The sequence below is a fragment of the Pholcus phalangioides genome, unplaced genomic scaffold, assembly GCF_987345545.1.
Source record: "Pholcus phalangioides strain wild (caught in Gottingen) unplaced genomic scaffold, Ppha-v1.0 ptg000009l_1, whole genome shotgun sequence".
NCBI classification, from domain to species: Eukaryota; Metazoa; Arthropoda; class Arachnida; order Araneae; family Pholcidae; genus Pholcus; species Pholcus phalangioides.
This window is the reverse complement of record NW_028301602.1, coordinates 1,862,504-1,886,644: the sequence shown is the minus strand read 5'-3', so window position 1 is coordinate 1,886,644 and position 24,141 is coordinate 1,862,504. Positions and strand designations below refer to the sequence as shown.

General features: G+C 36.5%; 2 protein-coding genes across 2 annotated transcripts; one reads left to right on the top strand and one right to left on the bottom strand.

The window, feature by feature from the left end:
- Positions 1–258: 258 nt before the first annotated feature.
- LOC149081616 (acylphosphatase-1-like) lies at positions 259–12,060 on the top strand. Its single transcript, XM_089237023.1, has 4 exons — positions 259–473; positions 8,422–8,438; positions 11,508–11,617; positions 11,820–12,060. Exons 1-4 carry the CDS (start codon positions 356–358, stop codon positions 11,932–11,934), a joined length of 360 nt encoding a protein of 119 aa, XP_089093149.1. The 5' UTR covers positions 259–355; the 3' UTR covers positions 11,935–12,060.
- A 1,336-nt stretch (positions 12,061–13,396) lies between these two features.
- Positions 13,397–23,496, bottom strand: eIF3k (eukaryotic translation initiation factor 3 subunit k). Its single transcript, XM_089237025.1, has 8 exons — positions 23,358–23,496; positions 20,907–21,005; positions 19,013–19,133; positions 17,338–17,412; positions 16,241–16,307; positions 15,435–15,512; positions 15,210–15,335; positions 13,397–13,480 (listed from the first exon to the last, which is right to left on the bottom strand). Exons 1-8 carry the CDS (start codon positions 23,408–23,410, stop codon positions 13,449–13,451), a joined length of 651 nt encoding a protein of 216 aa, XP_089093151.1. The 5' UTR covers positions 23,411–23,496; the 3' UTR covers positions 13,397–13,448.
- Positions 23,497–24,141: the final 645 nt, after the last annotated feature.

Here is a 24,141-nt window from a genome sequence, read left to right as displayed (position 1 = left end):
ACTTTGTCGGAAATGAATATGGACTGTTTGTTACATGCATTGAGAGATGAGAGGAAAAAAAAGCCCGAAACTGTCTTTCGAGAGAGAGAGGGGAATGTCTTTTCTTCCTTTAAAATTCTTAAAACATTCTCCGAAGCAACATTTGCTTTCAGTCTAAACATCAACCCACTAAAGTCAGGTGGTTTTTGTATCGGAGCTTCAGTGCCGCCATCTTGTGGAAACGGCAATTTTTCAACCTGCGTTTCTATATTTAAAATTTTCCTCCCAGAGCTCTCCAAAACTTTGGAACGTCACTCGACGGGATAGACCAACTAATATTCGCATTTGTGGACTGTTCTCGAATCCAGCTGTTGAAATGAGGCGCCGTGAGATAATCGTATGGAGGACTCCTAGGCGATTGTTGGAATTGGAACCATTGTCCCTACCTCCGTTGTTGGTCCAGGTCGACTTCGAAATCTTTGGAGATATTCATGGTAAACAAATTGATTTTATTACGATAGAAAAAAAAAATTACATTGAAATCGCGGACATTCAATCGCAGGCACAGGGGCCTGAACCAATATCGGTGTTATTTTCAGTAAAAAAAAAGGATCCCCACACGAGAAAATCCTGTGAGCCAATTTGGTCGCGGGTAATCAGTTTCATATTTCCGGTTGTTAGTAATTTGTATAATGGTATTTCATTCCATACGATCCACAAAAATTAAATGAAATCCTCCGATTTATTTTCATCTCGGAAGGGTGTCACTCCCATTTACGTTTTCTCAAGACTTTCAGTAGAGAACTTGTGTCAAAAGAAATATTTTTCTTTATCTTATTATTTATCCTGTTTCATTAATACGCATTTTCCGTATGCCTCATGAAAACCATGCATCGCAATGATGAACTTTTAGGGGCCCTGCAATTAGCATTTTTATATTTAAGATGGGAAAAAAAACAATTTTAACTTGCTACCAAAGTTCGCTGTCTCCATGCATCATGAAGTCACCTCTGAGCCAATACCTTATAAATACTATGTAAGCTATCTAGGACATACAATTGAAAGCCGATATAGATGAACCCAAAATTGCAAAAGAACCACGGCTATACGCGTTTCGGAACTATATGATGTTCCTTCATCAGTAGCAGAAACAAAGAAGAAAAACAATGTTGTAGGTCGTCTACAACAGCGAGTAACTCCCGCTATAAGGAGTTTTTCTTTGTTTTTGCTACTGATGAAGGGACTTCATACAGTTCCGAAACGCGTATAGCCGTGGTTCTTTTGGAATTTTGGGTTCATCTACGTCGGCTTTCAGTTGTATTATCTAACCCAAAAGGTAATTCATTTCTATCTAGGACATATTGCCTGGTCACGGTGCGGGATTCCTCTGTTGACCTTGCATTGCAACTAACATTAGTTCATAGGTTAACTGGTGTTAACCTCCGGTTTATCACTATTGCTCGTGGTGATAAACCTTGTGGAATTGTGCTCAGTTTGAAAGAGAGTGTATTGCTCGTTAGAAATTTAAAAAATGCTTGCGAAGTACATTTCTCGTCGGAGGCAACACCAGCTATAGTGGACTACTCTAGTATACTATACCTGATGTTGGGTGGGGGGGGGGAGGCATGATACTAGTTACACATTGTGGTCGGTAGACTGCGAAACGTTTCCTTTCTCAGGACCGTCTTAATATATGTTCATGCCCGGGGCCTCAAGTACATAGGACGTCATGATAATGAGATTTGGTATCACTGTTAAGATACGCCCCCAGCAAAATCACGAAATGTACCATGGCATATTACCATTCCACGCATAAAAAAACGGGTCCTCACGTGAAATGAAAATTAAAGGGAACGTTTGTACTGGTATAACTTTTTATAGAGTAAATATGCAAAATTGGTGGGTAGGTACTTGCAATAGGGTACAGAGTGTGTGTGTGTGTGCCCGCAACATCTCTTTACCCAAGGATCCATGATGCTGTTAAAGTGGTCCAACAATCCTCAGTTCCCTGCACATTCGCGGTATACCACGGAATCGGATGTATCGCTACCACCACCATGTGTCCCTAGTTATTTTATTAAAATTAAGAAAAATATGTTCACATCACATAACTAATCGTACTACAATTAGGTAGGTGCGTAGGTGAACCATGTCCCCGACGCGACGGTATCTACTGTCTTTTGTGCTAGACCAGCGGTTCTCAACCGGTGCTCCGTGTACACTTCCCAGGGGCTCCGCGGCCACTACCGCCATATAAATAATATGCTAAAAAGGGCTCCTCGAGTTATACAGGGCTCCACCATAGAAATTATACACTGAAAAGGGCTCCGCTAGTCAGAATGGTTGAGAACCGCTGTGCTAGACAAATGAAAAACGCCTGTCCTCGTCGACAATTCGTTAAGATAATCTTCCATTTTATCACTTCTCAGACACCGTCAGTACTGTAGTATGGCGGAAGATCGAAGCGAGCCACCCGAAATCCATTTATCATAATAGAACTAAATTCTAAAAGAAACAATAACCAAAGCAGTTGGCAGTCTATACGTCTTAAATTTCAAAAGATACGGTTAATGCATTCAATGAATTATGAAATTAAGAATTTCAAACGAGTATGTGTATATTGGGGCCCCATTAGTCCGATTCTCTCCCCCAATATATACTTGCCAAAATTATCATATTTAATAGATATCTAATTGAACAATGAGCTGGAAGCTCCCACCCCAATACTTTCAATGATTTTACGAGTATGGACGAAACGTTGATGCTCAAACTTGAACCAGGAAAAACTTGATCCACATTCCGGTGACGTTATAGAAGGAGAAAAAAAAGTCAGTGACTTTCTGTGTCTCGGGAACTTATGTTTGGGGCCAAATAAATAAATAACTAACAGGAAGTCTGTTCTTTTAAACGGCGGCAGTTAGTTTCGACAGAACAGCAGAAACTGTTGGCGCGGCCCTTAAATAACTCACTCTTTTATTTCTATTTCTCTTGAAAGCACACTTGGAAAAATCCCAACAAGGATTGCGTGGGTGTGTTATATTTACTGATGGAGAGGTTTTCAGTTTCGCTACAGTCGGTAGTAATGGAGTGCGTGAAGAGTTGGGGCCAGTAAAATAAAAAAAAACTTGCAGAAAGCAAAACTCTTTCCGTCTTGGAAGAAAATATGAAAAATAGTTGATACAGCATAAAACTTTTACGTAGTTAGCAAATTCATCTGATGGAAAAGTTTCAAAAGAACTCGTTAAGCAGCGATAAACGCCTTAAACATGAAACGACTGTCAACATTTTCTGTCCAAATATTCAAAAGTGAGCCTTTTTATTCTGTAAACATACAGCACCAATTGATTCGCTCATTGATTCTCTGGTGCAAGGATTCTCAAACTTTTCACTTTTGCCAAAAAATTGGGAATTTTAAAATACAATATGGCAGTGGTTCCCAAAGTGCAGGGCGATCCCCCGCGGTCGCGTTAATGAAGTTGAGGGGTCGCGAGAGATTCTGCAAAATGAAAATGTCCCAATAAAAAATGTATAAGTTTTCGCAACTTAAGTAGAAATATGACAATATGTCCTCTGTAGCTTAGTGGTAAGAGCCATTGTCCGGTATACGAGAGGCCAGGGTTCGAGTCCCGGTAGAGTTAAAGTTGAATTTTTCCTTCCAAAAAAAAATCAGGATTTTCACACATCTAATTTTTGCCGCTGTGATGGTCGAGTGGTTATAGTGACGAACTCGCGATGCGAGGATCCGGGTTCGAACCCCACAGTGGTGGTCGGCTGAAGTTGGTTTTCTGTGGTTCCCAACTTCAAGGCGCAAATGCGAGCCGATCTCCCCATTAAAAAGTCTCGCCACAGAGAGCAACAGTCCTACAACGATAAATCATTCAACCATAATACTTCACTCATAGTTAGAAAAACTGGTGGTAGATGGCAGCACTACACATAACAAGCATTACGCAGAAACAAACTTTACGTCAGGTTGCACTGCACGTACACGCACATTCCCGCATGTACCGATTCGTTGGGGGGTGGGGGTGTTGCATGTGTGGTGTAGTAGGTAGGGACTCCAAAAAATGGCTCGGGGATCCATGATGTTCTTAAGTCAGCCACCTCGTCGGGCAATTTGCCTGTTGTGACGTTGTATTTGTATGACGCAACTAAAGCAACGCCGCAACTCAGTTGAACAGTTACTTACCATACGTGTGTCGTAATTTTATCAAATTTTTGTACAAATCAACAGATCGAGTCAATATTTTAGCGGGGAATTCAGGAAAAATCAACCGATTTCAAAATATGTTTATATATTTTTAAAAAATAAGAACACAGAATACGGGAATGTAAAGCTGAAATTCCTACATTTAAGATTATGAACAGTTACTAACGCTAGAGTGTGCCGTTTATGAGGCTCTTTTGATGAAGAGGTAAAAATATTGGGAAGAAGGACAGGGGGTTCAGAAATATTGTGGGGAGTACACCGGGTACTTGCTATAATAGAAAATACTACTGTAATTGAAAAATAATTCTGTAGAAAAAGCAAGGGTGTGGCTGTGCCACAACTATGAAGATGTCATAAATATTCAAAAAACAGTAGAACAAATCAACCAAATTTTTTTTCTTCCTACGAAGGAACCCGAGAATATTTTCGCACAGGGCCGTGATTTTGGTAATGGTGCCCGCAGAGTTCGATTAACCAATCTATACCATTACGACGCGCGAGATAGGCATTCCGTCCGAACTTGCGGCTGTGTTGATGACACCGTCCGCAGGATCCAAAGTCAAAAAATGCGTGATGGTAGAATTCATAAGAAAACAGTTCTGCAAACTAAATGTTAAATAATTATTTGACTTGATTCACCACATTGATTACGGAAAAATTAAAGCGCATTTATTAACAAAAAAAATCATGAATATCCTTAAAAAACGGGACATATGATCACCCTATATAGGAGGGGGGGGGGGAGGATTCACGTTTCAAAAAGTTTGGGAATCACTGCCACACGACACTTTTGCTCAGAGTTACATAGATGACAAAATTAAAGTACATTCATCTCACCCAGAAACATACAAAAAAAAAAAATTAGCGACGAAGTTCAATTATTAAAGCCGCAAAAAAAAAATTAATTACAACAGTTGGCTACTTATCGCCTCTCGAGCTTCTTGGCGATATGTATGAAGAACTTCGTTTTCAGCTTTCCCCTCACGGTAGAAACTCTCTGTAGTAACAGAGAAACCAAGTTTAAACGACATTCAAGAGGCCGAACCAAAACGTCCTATTAATGTAGAAGTCTTTTAAAAAAGGTGAAACATTTTAAAAAGAAAATAACTTCTCCCCACCCCACACAGGCTCACAAATATTACAAAATTCATTGTGTTTAATTGCATCTCTAACTCTTATAAAAAAACATATTTCAATAACACTTGAGGGGGAAAATAATTAAAGCACGCATTTCAAGTCACTTAAAGAAATAAAATTTAGTGGAACATTACCTTTGCGCTACGACATTGAGTAAAAAATTGCAACAAAATCTTCTCGCGACTTGGGAAAATTTCCCATCTTGGAGTCTCATTTTTTTGGCAGTAGATGATTTGCAACCAGCAGCTCGGTCTTTGATTTTGTTTCTCTGCTTTATAATCGTTTTCAAAGTTGCCACAGGGATATTCCAGTTTTGCAAGATCGAGTTTTCGTCATTAGTTCATTCTTCCAAAATTTATTTTTTTTTAAAGAAAGCGCTTCTCGTTTTCTCGACATTCCAAACACGTGGATTTGACACAACCAGCAAGCAAAGCACCACCAAAGAAAATTCCACAGGAAACGCGCGATCGAAAGAACTTATTGTGCATGTCTCTCTTATCGGCAGACCTGTACCCTCCAAACAATGTGTGGATAACCTTTGAGGATAACGCTGAAAACATTGGGAGAAGAAAAATTCTGAAAGGACATATGGCCGTCAAAACAATTGAAACCCATTTCTTTTGGACTTACCGCGTTTGCATATTCTTAGAAACAAGCAATAAACAAATCACTTAAGAGTCCACTCTAAATGACCATCAGCTAGCTCATTGGCTATTTTCGTATATATCAGCAATCGTCCTAAAATTTGTGGCTATAGTGGCGACAATATGCAAGAAGAATTGTTGCAGCAACGCGTTTTCACTGCATACAAAAATTGTGTGCATTCGATGGACATTTTTTCAAAAAATTCGGTGTGCAAATCGAAGTGAAAACGCAGACTAATTGAGGGGAATAAATTAATTATTTTAACATTAAATGTATAGGAACATATTGCGACGGAAGCCAAACGTCGTATAAACGTAAAAGCCGTATAACCGTATACCGAACGACGTATAAACGAGGCTCCACTGTACAGTCTCCCTCCCCCCCCCTACATATATTCGCGGTTTTTTTCCCCTTTATTGGAATTTTTTTTTTTTTTGCAACACTAGGAAATCGTCATTCACGTGTTTTCTTTACAACATTTGAGTTGTGTATGTTTAGGATGGCTCGCCAATGACATTACTGTCATCACTAGAGCCATGGCAGCTCCCAAGAGAGAAAGAGGCACCTCGGGTCGGTCAGGGCCGTCTTTTAAGAGTATCATGGGCCCCCGGGCCATGCGGTTTTTCGGAGTCCCTACATGGTAAATATTAGAAATGTTTGACGGATCTCTTTTTCTGTGAGGCCCCCGGGTGGGCCCATGCGTTAAGACGGCACTGCCTCGGGTTGGATTAACCTTTGGCCACAATGTGTGCTACAGGAACACACAACCATTTCTACAGAGCCAACTGTCACGTTAGCGAAACAGGTGGGTGGAGAAGGATTCAATGATATGGATATAGAAGACGAACAGCTAATCAATAGCAATTCAGTGGTATTGACCGAGGAGGAATTAATGCAATTGACTGCTTCTGAGACTGAAGCAGATCAAGATAAAGTAGAAAACAAGTTCACCATGAGTAACATAGTGGAAGGGCTTCGCACGTTCAAATCACCAATAGATTGTTTTCATTACATAGATCCCTATATGGTACCCTCTCCACATGTAGAAAAATTGGTAGAGGAAGCTGTTGTCATCATATTCCAACATAATGATATCAAGAAGAAACAGCAAACGAATCACAATGTTTTTTCAGAAAACATCGCTGCACCCTCTTTCACATACCCTGCATACAAGAAAAAACTATGGTTTCGGTTATTCGCGGATTTCCCGTATTCGCGGCCACCCTCGGAACGTAACCCCCGCGAAGACGGGGAGCGACTGTGTTTCTTTTTTTTTTCTCTCTATCTGTGCTATGCCTAATCATTTGTTGTTTGAATGACATCACTCCTAAGACCCTAGGGTTGTGGGATTTCAGAATTTTAAATTTCATTCTTGGCGTTCAGAATATTAATACAGGGTGGGCAAAAAGTCCGTAGAAACTTTAAAAATTCATAAAAACCGGAAAAATAACAAATAAAAAACGGTTTGCAGGCTTAGCATCGCTAGCTTTTTTTAAGACGGGGGGGGGGAATAACAAAAAACAGCCGATAGGTGGCGCTGACCTACACAAGTCAAAGAAAAGATACGCAAATAACGAACAGAATGCCTCCAAATCGTTTATTACAGCAGTGTGTGTTCCACATGACCTCCGCCACAGAGGATTATCAGAGGAACACATTATCACACATTGTACACATTATGAATTTTTAAAGTTTCTAAGGACATTTTGCCCACCCTATATTTACTTTTTCTGAGCGACCCATACTAATTCCGCCGGAAATTTTTACATTTTCGTGCATATTTTAACGAGTATAATTAGTGGTAATTTTTTCGAAGCTTTATGAGGATGCCACCTTCCGACACTTTCCTTGTAAGCTGAATAGGCAGAATTTGCTTTAATTTCACTGTGGGAGGCCACAACTAACATGGGGGTGCGGTAGCCCGGTCGATAAGATGCTCGCCTAAAGTACCAAAGGATGTTTAGAGGTGTCGCGAGTTCGATACCCAGTTCGTCCCTGTCAGAAAACTTTCCTGACACAGGGGTACAACAAAAAACGGCGACTTGACCGCAGCAAAAATTGCTACCGCAGGGAGTCCCCCATCGAGGGGTTAGCGCACCAACCTCTCGATGAGTATGAAAAACACGCCTGCCGTTCGGAATCGGCAATAAATTGTAGGTCCCGGTCTAATTAGCCCTCGTGTGCAGAAAATGACCGTGGTGCGACAAAAATGATCAAATGAACAACTAGCCTTGTATTATACCAAAACCCTGAAATTATTACTCATTGGAATGCCATTAAAAATATCTTCTATTTTTTCTGTACATCACACAGACTGATGAAAATGCCACAGATAAAAAATTCTATAAAAAATAGTTTTTTACCTGTGTTACGTGTAGATTGTATTATTGTTATATAAAGTTTAAACGAAGATGTTAATTTTTGAATTTTTTTCTTTTGTTCCATTTCAGCTGTTAATTTCGTTCAGGTGAGTTGAATTTTCTCTACATTACCTTCATTTTATAGGGAAACGAAAAGCAATTTGTTTATAGCTTATTTTCATGAGGGAATTGATATTATTTCATATAATGATTTTAGTTTCAGCTCAATCATTTGTTTTCACACAAGTTTATATTATAGCTTAGATATTAGCATCTCTCATGTGCTTCCAACTAGGCTTTAAATTTTGGGAGCTACAAGTTCCTACTCCTGAGCAGAGCATTATTTTAACACTAAAAATCATATTAAACTCATTAATTTACTTGCATAGAATAGCTTAATGATTTTTCTTTGAACAAATCAATGATAGTGTTGCCAAACTATAACTGTGAACAAAATTAAGCATTTTTATTTTGCTTAGGAAACGTAGCTTAGAAATATCATTCTATGGTAAAACATTGATTATTCGGATCAGATTAACCTGGGTGAAAAAATTTTGAAATCTCAGGGTACTAAAGAGCCAGCATGACATCATAGCACATAAATATAACATCTGGAAAAGGTACTGTTCATAGGCAGAGATAGACTTGGAAGTCTGGGGGGCACAATGATGTTAATTCATTTGATCAGTCAACTCCACCTTTGGCAATGGGGGGCAATGCCCCCACACGCCCCTTATCTCCGCCCATGGTACTGTTATTCAGGGTATGGTTGTTTGGATTATTCAAAATAAAACGTGGTCTTCAATAACAGGAGAAAAAAAGAAAATAATTGCCCATAACAATTGCATCTATGAAGCCTAATTTTTGCTGCTTTACTTGTAGTGAGGATCAGAATCAGTCTTAAAAAAGGGCCCTGGAAAAAGCAGGCATTTAGCACTTCCATAACTAGAATCAAAGATGTTTTATTTATTAACAAACATATACTGTTTAAATTTAGGGAATAAAATTATGAGGCTTCTGGCAAATGCCAGACTCATTATATGGCTTGCATACTAACTACATAACCTCTTCAAACCTAAGACAAAACTAACCATTAAAATGTTTTTGTTTTCAATTGTGTGATTTGTGTTTATCATCAAAATACCTTTTAAAAAGATTTTTTTTTTTCTGAAAAACATTAATTTGGGTTAATATATTTCTTGGACTAATTGAAAGCTGGGTATCCTTACGCATACCTGAAGTCTTAACTTGAAAAAAGAATCAAGACAATTTAACAACCATCAAAAATAAAGGTACACATATTGTGTATCTATGGAGCGGAGGATAACTAAATACCGTCTGACTCCAGGGTTTAAGCTACGGTCGCATTTTTCGCAAAATGCAAAAGAAAACCATAGAATGCGAAAAAAGTAGCAACAACTTTCGCAAAAATGCATACAGGAGGTACGAAACGAGTAGACGTCTAACCATCAATCATTACATTAGCATTCAGGGGCGTAGCCAGAAATTTCGTTCGGGGGGGAGGAACCAAAGCGATAGAACAATAGATTTGGCCATCTTTTATCCTTTTTTCGGCTATTTCTGCACATTTTGGGGGGGGGGGTAACCAGACTCTCAAGTGCACCCCCCCACGCCCTTGTCGGCATTGCAGCATTTTGCTAAAGCTTTTCCACTCATTTTTGCTTTTTTGCGAAAGGAATTTTTTATCCAGCTTAAACCCTGTCTGACTCACTTATAATGAAAGCGGATATTATAAATTTCAGTATATAATGAAGTTTTTCCATGTCCCGTGAATTTTGTGTTGCTTGGCTATGATTTTGATTGCTTATAACGAACATCAATTTCATCAAAGTACACCTATAACAAATTTTTGACTGATTTTCAAACGTAATTGTCACAAATTTCTTTGTAATCATATCTAAATCTTATCTGTAAATTTACCTTTCTGCAACTGATGTCTTGTTTCTTTGATAGGAAGAAGTAGGGCTTTTCTCGGTACTGCAAAATCTTATTTTGCTTCTTTTTTTCTACTTTTCTCTGTTAAATCTTATTTTGTTTACAGAAAGCCTTATTAGGAAGAAAGGCTTGAGGTTATGCATTCCCAAGAATCTAGCCTTCAAACCACCTTTAGTGCACATTTGCCATTCTCAAGGTAGATTTGGATGTCATGTTCTGAGAAATTATAGCTCTGCAGTTGGTTGAAAGCCAAAAAATGGGGAAAAAAGTGAAGAATAAAAAAATTTGGGATTACTCAATGTTTGTAATTCTATTTTTGAATGGTTTGAAAAAATGAGACAAAAAATTTTCCTGTGTGAGAGCTCTTACTATACAAGAAAAGCATGCTTATTTGGCAAAAATGACTTAAATGCAAAACATTCAATGCCTATAAAACACATCAAGAAAAAAAAAACAATGAGATTGACACATATTTTTGTTGATGTATTCCCTTATGAGAGATTTTAACCTTCATTAAGAAATATTATTTTAATCTATTCATTTTAAGATTGCTCAGATGACTGAAAAATATGTATCATGCATGTAAAATGCTTTATTTTGCTTAAATGCATCATTGTTCAAGTCAGTATGGATATAATGAAGACTTGCTGTTTTTTCTGACTTCATTATAAGTAGGTCCGACTGTAGTTAAAAGTTTTGTATATTTTTGTTTTCTTTATTTTGAATTGCGATGGTTTGGCATGAATGACATGAGAATATACACTCAATGTGTATTCTCATTTTTCGACCAATGCATATGTATTTTATTCAAACTATTTTGTGATTACAGTTATACACAACTTATTTCTGGCAGTTTTCTTTACCCAATTTTCGGTTATCTACAATTCTCTTCCCAACAAATAACCCTTGAACATTGAGAGGTTCTACTGTAATTCATTTCTGTGAGTATCAATCAGGGTGCAGAAGTAATAAACAAGCTCTCTACCATTTCAAAAGAGAAAGCTAGATTTGATATACGAGTAACCTTCAGGAATGAACTAATATTACAAATTGAGGTGTACCGCTGTATTTATTTTTTTTCTAAACAGATTAACTAAAATTTGAAATTAAAGACTGTTTTATTAAATAAATTTTGTGATAAACAGAATTTCATGATGAAAATTGACTTAAATTAAAAATATATACACCTCTATATGTTTTTTGTTTCCTTGTGCTTTTAGCATGCAAGAGAAATTGGTGATCGTTTGGGAGTACGAGGATGGATAACACTCACAAGGTATGGATCAATTATCGGTCAAATGCAAGGAGAGAAATACAGAGTCGAAGAGATGTAAGTATAAATGAGTTCTCTTTTCTGTATGTGTATAATCTGCTCCACGTATCATTGCCATCTGCAACACACAAAAACAATTTTTTTCTTTTCTCAAAAACTTAAAATTTATGTATAAATTTCACCTCTTCCCCCTTTATTATACTATTATTTTTAAAAGGTGGTACAATTGATATAAAAATGTGAAAATTTTCATTTACAGGGCTCTGTGGCTGAGAGGAAATGGAGGCTATGGGTCAAGAATAGAATTCTGCGCATTCAGAAATTTTAAAATGGTGGATGGCTACGAGTACAGGAAATTCAATGCCCGAATTTGATGGTAAAAATACTGAATATCATGTTTTACACAACTTCAACACACTTTTAAGTGTCTCCCATAATGATCACAACAACATGCATAAGTGTTTTAGCATGTAATTAAATGTGATTTGTTTTTCCTGTTATTTTCATTTTTGTCTTGTGTTGTATAAGAATACATAGAAAAATTAAATATCAATCGGGACACCAAACTAGATTATGTAGATAGAAAAAAAAAACTTTGTACAAGGGATACGCCCCATAACCCTTTCAGGCCCAAGCATTCATTTTTTGGAATTTTCAAAATGTTTTTGCATTTTTGATGCTAAAAAAAAACTTTTAAAAACACGTCATCCAATCTCTAATTTTTCAAATCCCCATTTTTATTTTTGTGAAGAAATAATTCACTTCATTTAATTTTTCTCAGCAAAATGTGATGCAGGGTGCATTAATCTTCACATACAATTTCTTCAGAATAAAATTCTGGAAAGAAGCTCTTACTCTAGAAACCATCTTAAAGCTCCCTGAAAGTTCAACTTTAAGTGCTGCCCTCTGATGAAGGGCCCCAAAGTTCATATTCGCCATACTTCTAGCTCAAAACTTACACAATCCTTTAAGTGTGGGCTTAACTTCCCTAAGGTAAAAAAGAAAAAATTCTGCAGCGAGAAAAGGCAACCCACACATTTTTGGCACCAGGGTCTGAAAGGAATAAGGACTTTTAAATATGTATATAGGGTTGACTGAGACAGCCTCCTATGAAGCTTCCTCTACTTCTATGAAAAGTGGATCGAACAACGGGACAATTGCATATCATCTGATGGAAGATACTTTGAAAAGACTCAATTTTTGCTATAACTGTATTTCTTGATTTATATGACTCTACCTTAACCCTTTAAGCAGTTTTTAAAATTTTCTTGATCCGCTTGATAACTGCCACAGAAAAAATTATAAAACCTTCCAGAAACTGCCACCTATTTTCAAGAATATTTTTTCCTTATCTCGACAGCTGATAAATGCTTTCCCTCCTACACAAAATAATGATAAAAAAACAAGGAAGGGAAAAAACTATCGTTTTCTGTTACTTAAGCTGTAAGCATAATCATATACAACCTTGAAGGGAAAAGAAAAACATTTTCTTCCCCCCCCCCTCTGTTATCAGACTTTCAACAGAAGCTGACTGCACCCACTGGCAGTTGACTGACAGGATGGGGAAAACATGCTATCATAGAAGAAAGCCTACAACAGTATGTGAGCTTGGGGTTGACAATATGAGTTTAAAGAGCCCTAGATATTTTGAGATTTTCGATATGATAGGGTTTTAAGAACCTGAGATATCTCGGCATTTCTGCTGTAAGGGTTAAGTTTTCATGGAGCACACCTTGCCTATAAATTAATACAAACTTTTCTCACCAAATATATGAGCAAATAAATTTTTGGGGCTTACATACAAGACTTTCACAAAGAAAAGAAACAAAGAGGAAAAAAGAAAACAAGAATGACTTTATTGTCCCATTAACTTACAGCTAAAAGTAGTTTATCTGCACGTTGAAAGAATCGCTGCCACACCTGAAAACCACAAAAATAGAATTTTTAGAAAAAGAAGAAAAAAGATTGAAAAGAATTTAATTCATTTTGAATACAGAATAGTCTATAAAAAATTAGAAATTATTCACCAATGACACTTTTATATTTATTAAATGTTCAAGAAGTCCCCCCCCCCCCCTCCAAACAAGAATGAGCGATGAGATCCAAAAGGTGGCTGGAGTCAACTGGATGGCAAAAGCATCAGACAGGGGGAAAAAGAGAAAAATTTACAGGAGACCAACACATCCAGCAACGGATTGAAAATAGTTTTGATGACAATCATATTTTCAATTTCATAATTTATTTAATAATCATTTCTATCCAAAGATTGTTCTATAACTTCAGTTATATTTGAATGGAAAACCTAAAATAGTCTCTCATAATTTTTTTTTAATGCTAAAAGAAAAGCACAATTATTCTTAAATCATAAGCACAAGAAAATTATGAATTGCAGCAGGGCTTGATAAGCACCAGGTCACAATTCCGACTAAAAAATAGGTATTGCGCTTAGAATTTTCTATGTGTGATCACTAAATGGGGGTCTGAGTGCAATACAAAATTTTATGTCTGCACGTCTACTAGCAGGTAAAACCCTCACCAACTCCTATTTAAAAGAAGGCTATTCAGGACTATTTTTCTCAGATGAAAAATGCTCTACTCCTAGAAATTTAGCTTATGCCTAAATTCCTCCCTCCCCGATTTATATTTAAATATATATATACAAAAAGAATTATTTTAAGAAAAAGGAAAAAAAATTGAATTTTAACATTAAAATTAGAGTGAAATAGAACCTATGCAGTGGGTCTTCATCAGGGGGAACCCCATGCATGAAAAATGTAGGCATTTCTGAAAGGTGGCTATGCCTAAATGCATTAAAAATGCCAACCCTTGTTCCCCTAATATACAACCTCCGACAATAAAGTTCGGTGAATAGTCCTGTAACATTAACGTAGATGAAATGTTAACGAAAGTTACCTTACTGTCCTTCGTAATAGTCACCTCCCATTACTATGTACCACTGAGATCTCCTATACATGTCCTGAAACTTTTCAAGAAGTCTTCTTTTGGGATGGAGTTCAAAAGCCTCATCACGTTTCGTTGGATGTCAGGAATATCATCAAATCTCTTTCCTTTCAAAGCGAGTTTGAATCATGGGAATAGGAAGAAGTCTGGAGGATTGAGATCTGGCAGTTATGGTGGTATTCTTGTTGCTCGGTTCAATGCTCGCCCTCACACAGCCAATATCGTCAAACAGTTCCTGGCAAAAAAGGTGGTGGTGAAAATTGAACATCCACCATACTCGTCAGATCTCAATCCTCCAGACTTCTTCCTATTCCCACGACTCAAACTCGCTTTGAAAGGAAAGAGATTTGATGATATTCCTGACATCCAATGAAACGTGACGAGGCTTTTGAACTCCATCCCAAAAGACTTCTTGCAAAGTTTCCAGGACATGTATAGGAGATCTCAGTGGTGCATAGTAATGGGAGGTGACTATTTCGAAGGACAGTAAGGTAACTTTCGTTAACATTTCATCTACGTTAATGTTACAGGACTATTCACCAAACTTTATTGTCAGAGGTTGTATATATAGCCTGGAATTACAGTATTCTCATTACAACAAATTGCTCAAACAAAAATCATTATTAGATTGAAATTTCAGTAATGTAATCTGAACTGATTGGAAAATATAAGCGAAAAAGAAGCTCACTCTCGAATTCAATTTTTTCTGTGATGTTCTTGGTCTTTATACTCTCTTCTTGATTGTTGATCAGTATTGTGTTGTTACCCACATCTTTCCATCCATATTTGGTCATCCATGACCTCAAGTGATAATCTGCATATGGTATTGAAAAGAGTTCTCATTTAATAAATTGAACATCTCATTTTGTTTCACACAAAAGCATCGAAGCAACCGTACAAAAATTACATGTACCTGTTAAGCCACCCAGGAATGTAGATAGCACATCCTTATCTATATGCTGGTAGGTAATATTCACAACATGACAGATGACTGAAAGTAAGGAGAATGGAAGAAGTATAGGCAGAAAAAATATTCAATTAATCAAAGCACGGAAAAAGCAAATAAAATAATAAAAGGCAACAATCACGAATTGACCATTAGAACATTAAAATCATGCATCTCAATCACACATTAATGAGTCTTTTAGGGCTGATCTACTTCTCATGATGACCAGAAAAAAGAAACCCTGTTGAACTATTACAATTTGTCATGTATAGTGATACCTTCACTTATGAAACTTTTGGGTAACCAAGACTTTCTTGTGATTTTTCAGCCTTGGCTAATGAGTACAGCTTTGGCTAACAAACATTTTTTGTTGACATGAAATCACGTGCTAACATGAAACCAGCTCTGTCATGAGCTGAGAGAGAGAATTTCAGTGCTAATTATCATCAGAAAGAGAATAACTGTCACTTGAACCCGATTAACTCAACCATGTCCACCTTGAAATCTTTTTCCATAGAAGCTATGGGAAATCGCACTTCAGCATACAAACGTGATTTTGGAACAAACTATCTTCTTCTAAGGTATCACTGTATCCATAATTTGATCCAGAATCCATGAACTCTATGGATCTTATGAGTCTGCGTTAGTCTAACTAGACAAATTTATTTATTATTTGACACATTACTCATATAACTAGAATAACAAGAACACAAAATAAGAAACTAAATAGTAATCCACAATAACTTTAAAAAACTCAACATTGATGAACTTACATTTCCGAATGGAATCATCAAAGCCAGTAATACCATTAATGGACACTTCATTGCTTTTGATCATTTCCTATGAGCATAAAAACATGAGCCCATAAGGCATTTTAGACCTGTGATTGTCAATGCAGACTATACAAAATTTCATACACATAAAACCATGTTGCACATAAAAGCTGTGAAATAGTCTATTCCACAGCTTGGATGTAAAATTCACAACACGGATACACAGTGGTAAAAATAAATGCTGACATGGAATTGAAATTCTCACTCATTTTTTTGAAATAAAGGTAAAAAAAAATCAAATAAAGTTACTGCAATTACGTAACTCCAGATTATCAGCAGGATCCCTAGAATTTTAATTTATAAAAAATCTCAATGTACAGGGTGTCTAAAATTGAAAACGACATGTTTCGCACAGTCCACAGCTTTAACTACTCTTCTGAAAACTGAAATTTTAAGAACATCTTAATTATCTCTCCCATAAAAATGAAACAATTTTTTTTAAGGACTTGTTGGAAAGAGAATAAGTTGGAATGGGGGTGGGCAGGGTAAAAAAAAAGCTCCTGCATGGGTAGAGAGATATTGTCTCGAGCCGTCACCGGTTACGTGTTTGCAAAAACATAAGTATGGTGCCCCACACAATATCCATCCCTCTAGTACCAAATTTTAGAAATAATGTTTCTTTGGTCTAAGTTTCTTTCTTACCCTTTGTTTTCTGAATTGCACAGCTTTATGATGGGCAGTTAAAGCTTTAGAAAGCTCAGATTATGACAAATTTAATTATATATAGACACTATGTATTAATGAATTAAGCACAACAAAATTAATGTACTGTTACAAAAGTTCTGTAAAAAGATCTTCATTTATCATTGTGTTAATTTTCATTCATAAATAATGTTAATAGCATTTGTACTAAATGAAAACGATAATTATGGGCAAAATAGGGCATTTGCTGTAAATTGTGCCAAGTTGGCAACCATGTAAATGTTGTTGATGTGACATGGATAAAAACTTGTGGATGTTAAAAGGAAAACAAGATTATGATAGGAAGAAGTCACATAAACAATAATTATCTTTTATAAGGATATGATGCTAATTACCCAGAACTCCACAAATTGACATGTCTCCAGAAGATCATGCAAGCCCACGATTTTCTTAATCTCTTCCTTTTCAAGCTAATCAGAAGTTAAGGCAATGTGCCCTGAATCGAAACAATAGCAAAATCTGCTACTGAATATGAAAATGTTAATTTAATAGTAACACAATCTTAATCTAACACAATTTAATTGTCACAAAATCAATTCAATCATGAAAGTTACTTCACGGAGAACCCCTATATCTCAAAGCAATTTTTCTCTTTTACATTCATACAGAATAAAAACCATTTTAAAAATTATTAGCAGAATACGAAATTAGCAGAATAAACGAAACACAAATACAGGAACCGGATTGTGATTCGCTTTTATATTCTGCTAATAATTTTTAAAATTGTTTTTATTCTGTAAGAATATAAAAGAGAAAAATTGCTTTTAGATATAACAACATATCATCCCCTGCATGCCACAAGCACGAATGTACAAATTTCCCCCCCTTTTTTTATCAGCTGGTTGGGTGCCTCATTTTGCTATCTAAGTTCTGCCTGGAACGAAAATGTGTATTCCTAGTGAAGCATGTTATGAAACATTTTAGGAAAACAACTTCCAACAACTACCCAAGTAAGATGGGTAGAGTAAACATTCAAATGCCACATTTTGCACGTTAATTTTTTTTCCACGGATATTGCAAGCTTGCACTTCTGGTATGAGGGGGGACGATATAATTCAATCATATTATCGTATAGGGGTGGTTCAAGAATAAATAAACTGCACTAACACTTACTTACAAAAAAAAATTTCAACAGGAGATAGAGGATATCAAAATACAATGAAACCTTGCTATAACTATACTCGATATAATGATAAATCCCACTACAGCGATATTTTTTCAAGTCTTGTGATTGGAAATGTGTATACTAGTGATTCCCAACGTGGGCATTATCGACCTGGGAGGGCGATTGAAAGTTCTAGGGGGTGGTAGAAGCTACGGGTGTGACGCAGGATTCTATGGATTAGATTGCGTTGGGAGAAAAAAATTTCTGAAGGGGGCGATGGGACAAAAAAGGTTGGGAAACACTGGTCTATACCCTAACGTTAAACTGCTGGCTATCGATATAATGTGATAACCCCACTACAACAATCTTTTTTCTTGATTTGCAGAGTATCACTATATCAAGATTTCACTGTATTTATGTAGGTTGTTGCTATAATTGTTAAAAATTCCTTGGAATATGGACTGGGTCACCATTCTGTTAAGATGCATTTACATAGGAAAGCATGACTGTAAATAACAATTTGAAAATTATACTGTTCCCGCTATGGCTTTGAAGGCCTCCAAAGAAAGGAAGTCCCAATATAGCACCAGGCATAAAAAACTAAACAAGATATTAGGCATTAGCCAAAATTTTTTTTTTCAACTTTTCTAAAACTTTTTCCTGTTGTAGACACGCTGATGTAAATTCAGAAATTTTTGTCTCTTCTCAGGTTATAATTTGATAATCCCAAATAGAAAATTTTAGCCACCACCAAATTTTTGATTGCTACAGTGACCAGGATTTTTCAGACTCTGCCTTCCCCCTGAGCACAACTATTATCTTTAAGTGACATTTCTACGGTTTTCTATATGAATCACCTGCTCTGAAAAAAAAGGAAAGTTTTCATGCATAAAAGCAAAGGATACATTTTGAGATGCAATCAGACATTTGCAAAGAACAAAATCAGTATGTGGAAGATTGGTCAGAGCCTTCAACAAGATATATTGCACCACATGTGAATGGTAGCGCTGGGGATTGAACTGGTACCTACAATAAAACGCAAAAAAAAAAAAAAACAATGGTATGGAGAATGACCTCTAAAAGCATCACATAATCAGTCATTTGATTAACAAAAATAAAACATTTTAACTAATAGGGTAAGAAAGCTCAGATAAAATACACAAAAAATTCAAGAAGCAAATATGTAATAAAAAGCAACGACTGAAAGTCAATGTTTTGAGCACTTGGTTAGGGTTGGCAGGTTTTTGAAGGTTTAAACTGTCATGTTGAAAACCTCAAATATTGGTTTTCAATAGGAAAATTTCCATTGAAAATACACACATTGATTGCATGTAATGTTTAAAGGGACTATGTTATGCAAAGAATAAATACTTAGTATGACCATAAAATGATTTTCTACTCTCTATAGAATTGTTTTGGACTCTATATATTTTTTCCTTGCAAAATATACAATTTGAATAGAGCATAACATAAAAGCTGAAGGAAAAACTACGGAAGGATTTGATATATATTCTTCCATTTAAGATGATTCTTGACCTTCTAAAATTTCTACAACTGCTTATAAATGCATATCAACAGATGCTACAAGAGAATTTTTAATATGGAATATAATTTTGGGCAGATCAGAAAAAATTTAAAATATCAAAACAATGTATTTTATACTTGGTAATTATAATTCAAACACTATAAAACACTTTAATTCACACATAAAAGTTTTTTTTGTTATTTACATATCTATCAGATTAACCCTTTAAGCCGGGGGGTTCTCAAAAGTTTTCCAGTTGTGGCACCCCTTTTCCCTATCCAATGCTCACCTGCCAGCTCCCCAGAGCTGAAAAAAAGAATATTTTCGAAGTCTTTGTCAGGGTTACCTCTCCGCGATGTCCCTGACAAAGGTTAGAGGAGCACAATTTGAGAACCCCTGCTTTAAGCAACAATTAGAAATTACTAAACCCATCCCCCAGAATATGATATCTTTTCCAATGAAGTAGGCTTTTTCCTTGATTTTCAGCAGGTGCAAACTAAGGGGTATAAGGAAAAGTTTTTCATTGAAAAGTCATTTTTACAAAATGTCTAGGCTTGTCAGTGATAAAAACAATAGGCTTTTATGGAGGCAAGATCATTGCTGCTTAAAAAAGATCTATTTAACAATATTAACTATTTTAATATTGAGTTATTTTCGGAGATCAAAAACCCAATCCTGATCAGTTATCACATATATTTTGAATAAACAGCTCTACTTTGCTTATTAAATTGAGCACAGGTTTGGTAGTAGTTTAGATAAAATAACAAATAAGCATTAAAATTACATGTGTTCTAGACTCTTCGTATGCTGAGAAATTTCAAATTACAATTACATTAAAACCACTCTTTTGCGGACACCGGTGGGACAAAAAAAAAACGTCTGCAAAGAGGGGTGACTATTAATCAGGGGTTTAAAATGCTTACTTTTATTATACGTGTAAATTATGATTTAGCTGTAAAAGAGGGGGTGACCACATCTGAGGGATGTCCATTAAGAGAGGTTTTACTATAATTTTTAATTTTTTTAATGAATTAGTGTTTAAAAATATAACACTAGGTTATATACTATAAGCATATATACTACGCTTCTTGTCATGTTATGCACCTATTGTGTTCAAAACATTATCCAAAAAAATTCCTTTATGTTTCTGACAGTTTAAACTCATTTTTGATGCTTGTCACATCAAAAACCCAATCCTGTTTAAAGCTTAAGCGATTCCATTGAACAGAAACTGCTGATAATAAACAAATACTGATAATCTGTATGATGCTTACAGTTTCAGTACTGCCAAGTTTGCTTCCAGATCATAGGCGTTTTCTCTGCCTTGAATTTCAACATATTTTTCCAGAGTTGGAAGATTTTCAGGATTGTACCTGGAATGGCATATAACGTTATGAATAATTGCAAGATGAAACTAACAAACACATTTTAAATTTCACAACCTTCACATGTTCAAAAATTCAGAAGAAAAAATTCAAACTGAGACAAAACTCAAAAAGTATATAGACAAGGCCCCCTGCAAAGAGTTTTTCCCCAGTAGCTCTAGATTCGCAGCATTTATTAGGCTACTTTTAATCTTGCAAATACTGCTAAGGATTAAATTGTCTGTAATGGTCGGCCATTTCCTTCCGTTTTTTTTTTTTTCTCTGCCAGCAATTATTATTCCTTCAGCTTTTGGGTCGATATTTCTTTTTTTTCCTATCGGTTATTGTGTGAAGATTATGTCACCTTTAGAAGTGCGCTAATTATAATAGGCTTTAACACAGCATTCAAACTTATCAAGTCCGCTAGCATATGCACTCATATTTTTGGAGCGTATTTTATTAGTTCAATATACATTGTACTGCACATACAATTTTTCCAGCATGCCATTTGGAATGTGTTCTTAGGATTACACGCATTCTCTCAGATTGTACACATTTCATATATATTATTACATACCCATATATTATTTGAAAGATAGTCCTGGTTCTATTATTTTCAATTCGGTATCTGGTCTAAAATGTTATATTTTTTATCTCGATCCTCCTTATTTAGTCTAAAAGTACAAATGTTTTGTTTCCGTCATTTGTTTTTTATCATTTTTTTTAAACAGTCACAGTATTATCCCTTTTTGGGGATGTGATAGATTTTTTTCTTTGGCAAGAAAGACATCCAGAAGCATGACTCCATTTCGCTCTTGGCATCTTCTCGCCATACTTTCGGGTGATTTGCTTACCAAAGAAAAATTTACAACACCAGGGTTCCCCTGACTTTGTAGCAATTTGACTAACCAAATGGAAAAAGTTATAGCCAAATGAGAGCTAATTATAATAGGCCACCCTTAGCAAAATCGATAAAATGTGAATTTGAAAACTGCATCAAATGGCAGATTTCAACATCAAGAGGCATAATTAGCAATTTACAAATTCAATTTTTCATTTATCTGCCAAATGAAATATTTCGTCGCAATCCGGCACAATGGTGATCAGTAGTGGGAACCCTGGCCAAAATGTATCACCAAAAGGGATTATACTGTAGCTGTTACCAGTCTTGCACATATATGACTTATTTTTGCTCTTATTATTTGAAAGAGAGTCCTGGTTTTTATTAGTGGACGATCAGCCTTAGTAGACCTGGGAATGTGCCATGAGTCACTAAAGTCAGGCTTTAACAGACTGCCAGGTTGCCATGGCAACAGAAAAATTCATATTGCCACCTAAAATTTTTTGTTTCTGATTACTAGCTCAGGCAAAAGAAATGCAGGAACAGATATAGTATTACCCTCCACCAATTTTGGCGACTTTCCTTTCGATGATATGTCGTCAAGGCTGACATAATAGAACTGGGTTACTGATCATTCTTCTAGAATGTTCGTTGAGGGTGCTTTTTTTTTGGCGTCCATAGCATCAGTTACGGTCTAGGTAACTTTTCGTTGCAGGTGTTTGGCACTGAAAAAAGTTGCCTAAATTGGTGGCTGATTATACTATAGCTGTTCCGAAATGCACTTAGCTCGTCAAATATTTGGTCGGCGACTAGATTTCTTCTCGAGACTTGACTTAAATGATCCCTAAATATGTCAAGGGATCTCTGAAGTGATCTGGAACAGAGCGAAGGTCACTTATTGAAAGGCCCATTCACATGTGTTTAGCAATTTTAAAATTTTTTTTGAGTTGCCAAGTACTTCTAAGTCTATGCAGATGATAAAGGCTGTTTACCCAGCGTTTATTTGGCAAGTGATTAAATCTTTGAGTAAATCAAATAAACCCAAATCTGTTTTTTCAGTTAAGTAGACCTATGCGCATGCACCGGTGGGCCTTCCATGAAAGTCATCCAATCAGCGTTTACTAAATCCACTTAACATGAGGACACTTTTTTTTAAGGAATTGCCAACTTAAGAGTTAGTCAGTTAACTACTGAATCACTTAACGCATGTAAATGGGCCTCAACACGAGTCACTTTCGGTTGACCTGAAAATGCACTGTGGGTCCGCTTAATTTGCTCTGAAACTGCCACACGTCACTCAGGTGACATGTAAATGCATCGCAGGTCCTTCAAGTGATCTGTAAATGTGCCGCGGATCACTTGCGCGATGGGGAAACTGCACAGCGGGCCACTCAAGTGCCGCTTAGTTCATTTAACTGAGTTTGAAGTAGAGGGCCACGACCAAGGATTGAGCGTATCATATGGGATTTCGAGTGCCTCCCCCTAGTTGCGGATGGCGAACAGCACGCGTAGTTAATTACCTGTCTATTCCCTTGAGCGTCGCTGCCACAGTCGCTTTCATAGCTTCAGCCATTGCTCTGCTGTCAAATTGAAAACGAAATATAATTTCAACGGCCGACACACAAGCAACCACGCTTGTGTTTATGAGAATGACGCTGATAGTGATGATGATGAATTAAACTATATATATATATGAGCTAGCTGACTATATTTCTCTAAAAGAAATGCGGGAAATCTCCAGTTGTCGCCAAAAAAAATGATAAAGGTGAACAAAGTTGAAATTTGTTAAAATTTAAACAAAACTAGGCTTTTTCGATCACGTGATATTTCCCTTTCTCAGTGAAGGGTGTGAGGGATATACAAACAGCATCCAAGATAACAAACATGGCAACTTCCTCGTCAGTTCACCATGCCCCCCCCCCCATCTTAGAGCAGGGCCCCCTAGACTACTACTTTTCCAAACACCAACTCTGACCGTATCACAATATTGCAATTTGCTGCCATTAATGAGTTGGGTTGGAAATGAAAGTGCCATCTACCAGCGGTCACCGCAAGCTCGTTGGAGAAAATATCTTATCTCATCGTCACCCATTTTCAATCCACTGCTGGATATCCTAAATTTTGCCATTCTGCTCTGTCTGATGCTTTAGCCATCCAGCTGACTCCAGCCACTTTCCTGATCTCGTCAATCCATCTTGCGTGGGGACGCCTTCTAGGACGTTTAACACCACGGGGGTACCAATCTAGAATACTTGTGGTCCATCTGTTGTCCTGTCTTCTTGCAGTATGTCCAGCCCATTTCCA

Excerpts from the sequence above, each read along its gene's own strand:
- LOC149081616 (XM_089237023.1), top strand. The coding sequence starts at position 356 with ATGAGGCGCCGTGAGATAATCGTATGGAGGACTCCTAGGCGATTGTTG. Across the intron at positions 11,618-11,819 it reads AAATACAGAGTCGAAGAGAT|GGCTCTGTGGCTGAGAGGAA; the intron begins GTAAGTATAAAT and ends TTTCATTTACAG.
- eIF3k (XM_089237025.1), bottom strand. The coding sequence starts at position 23,410 with ATGGCTGAAGCTATGAAAGCGACTGTGGCAGCGACGCTCAAGGGAATA. Across the intron at positions 15,513-16,240 it reads TGATGATTCCATTCGGAAAT|TCATCTGTCATGTTGTGAAT; the intron begins GTAAGTTCATCA and ends CCTTACTTTCAG. Across the intron at positions 13,481-15,209 it reads AGAAAAAATTGAATTCGAGA|GTGTGGCAGCGATTCTTTCA; the intron begins GTGAGCTTCTTT and ends TGTGGTTTTCAG.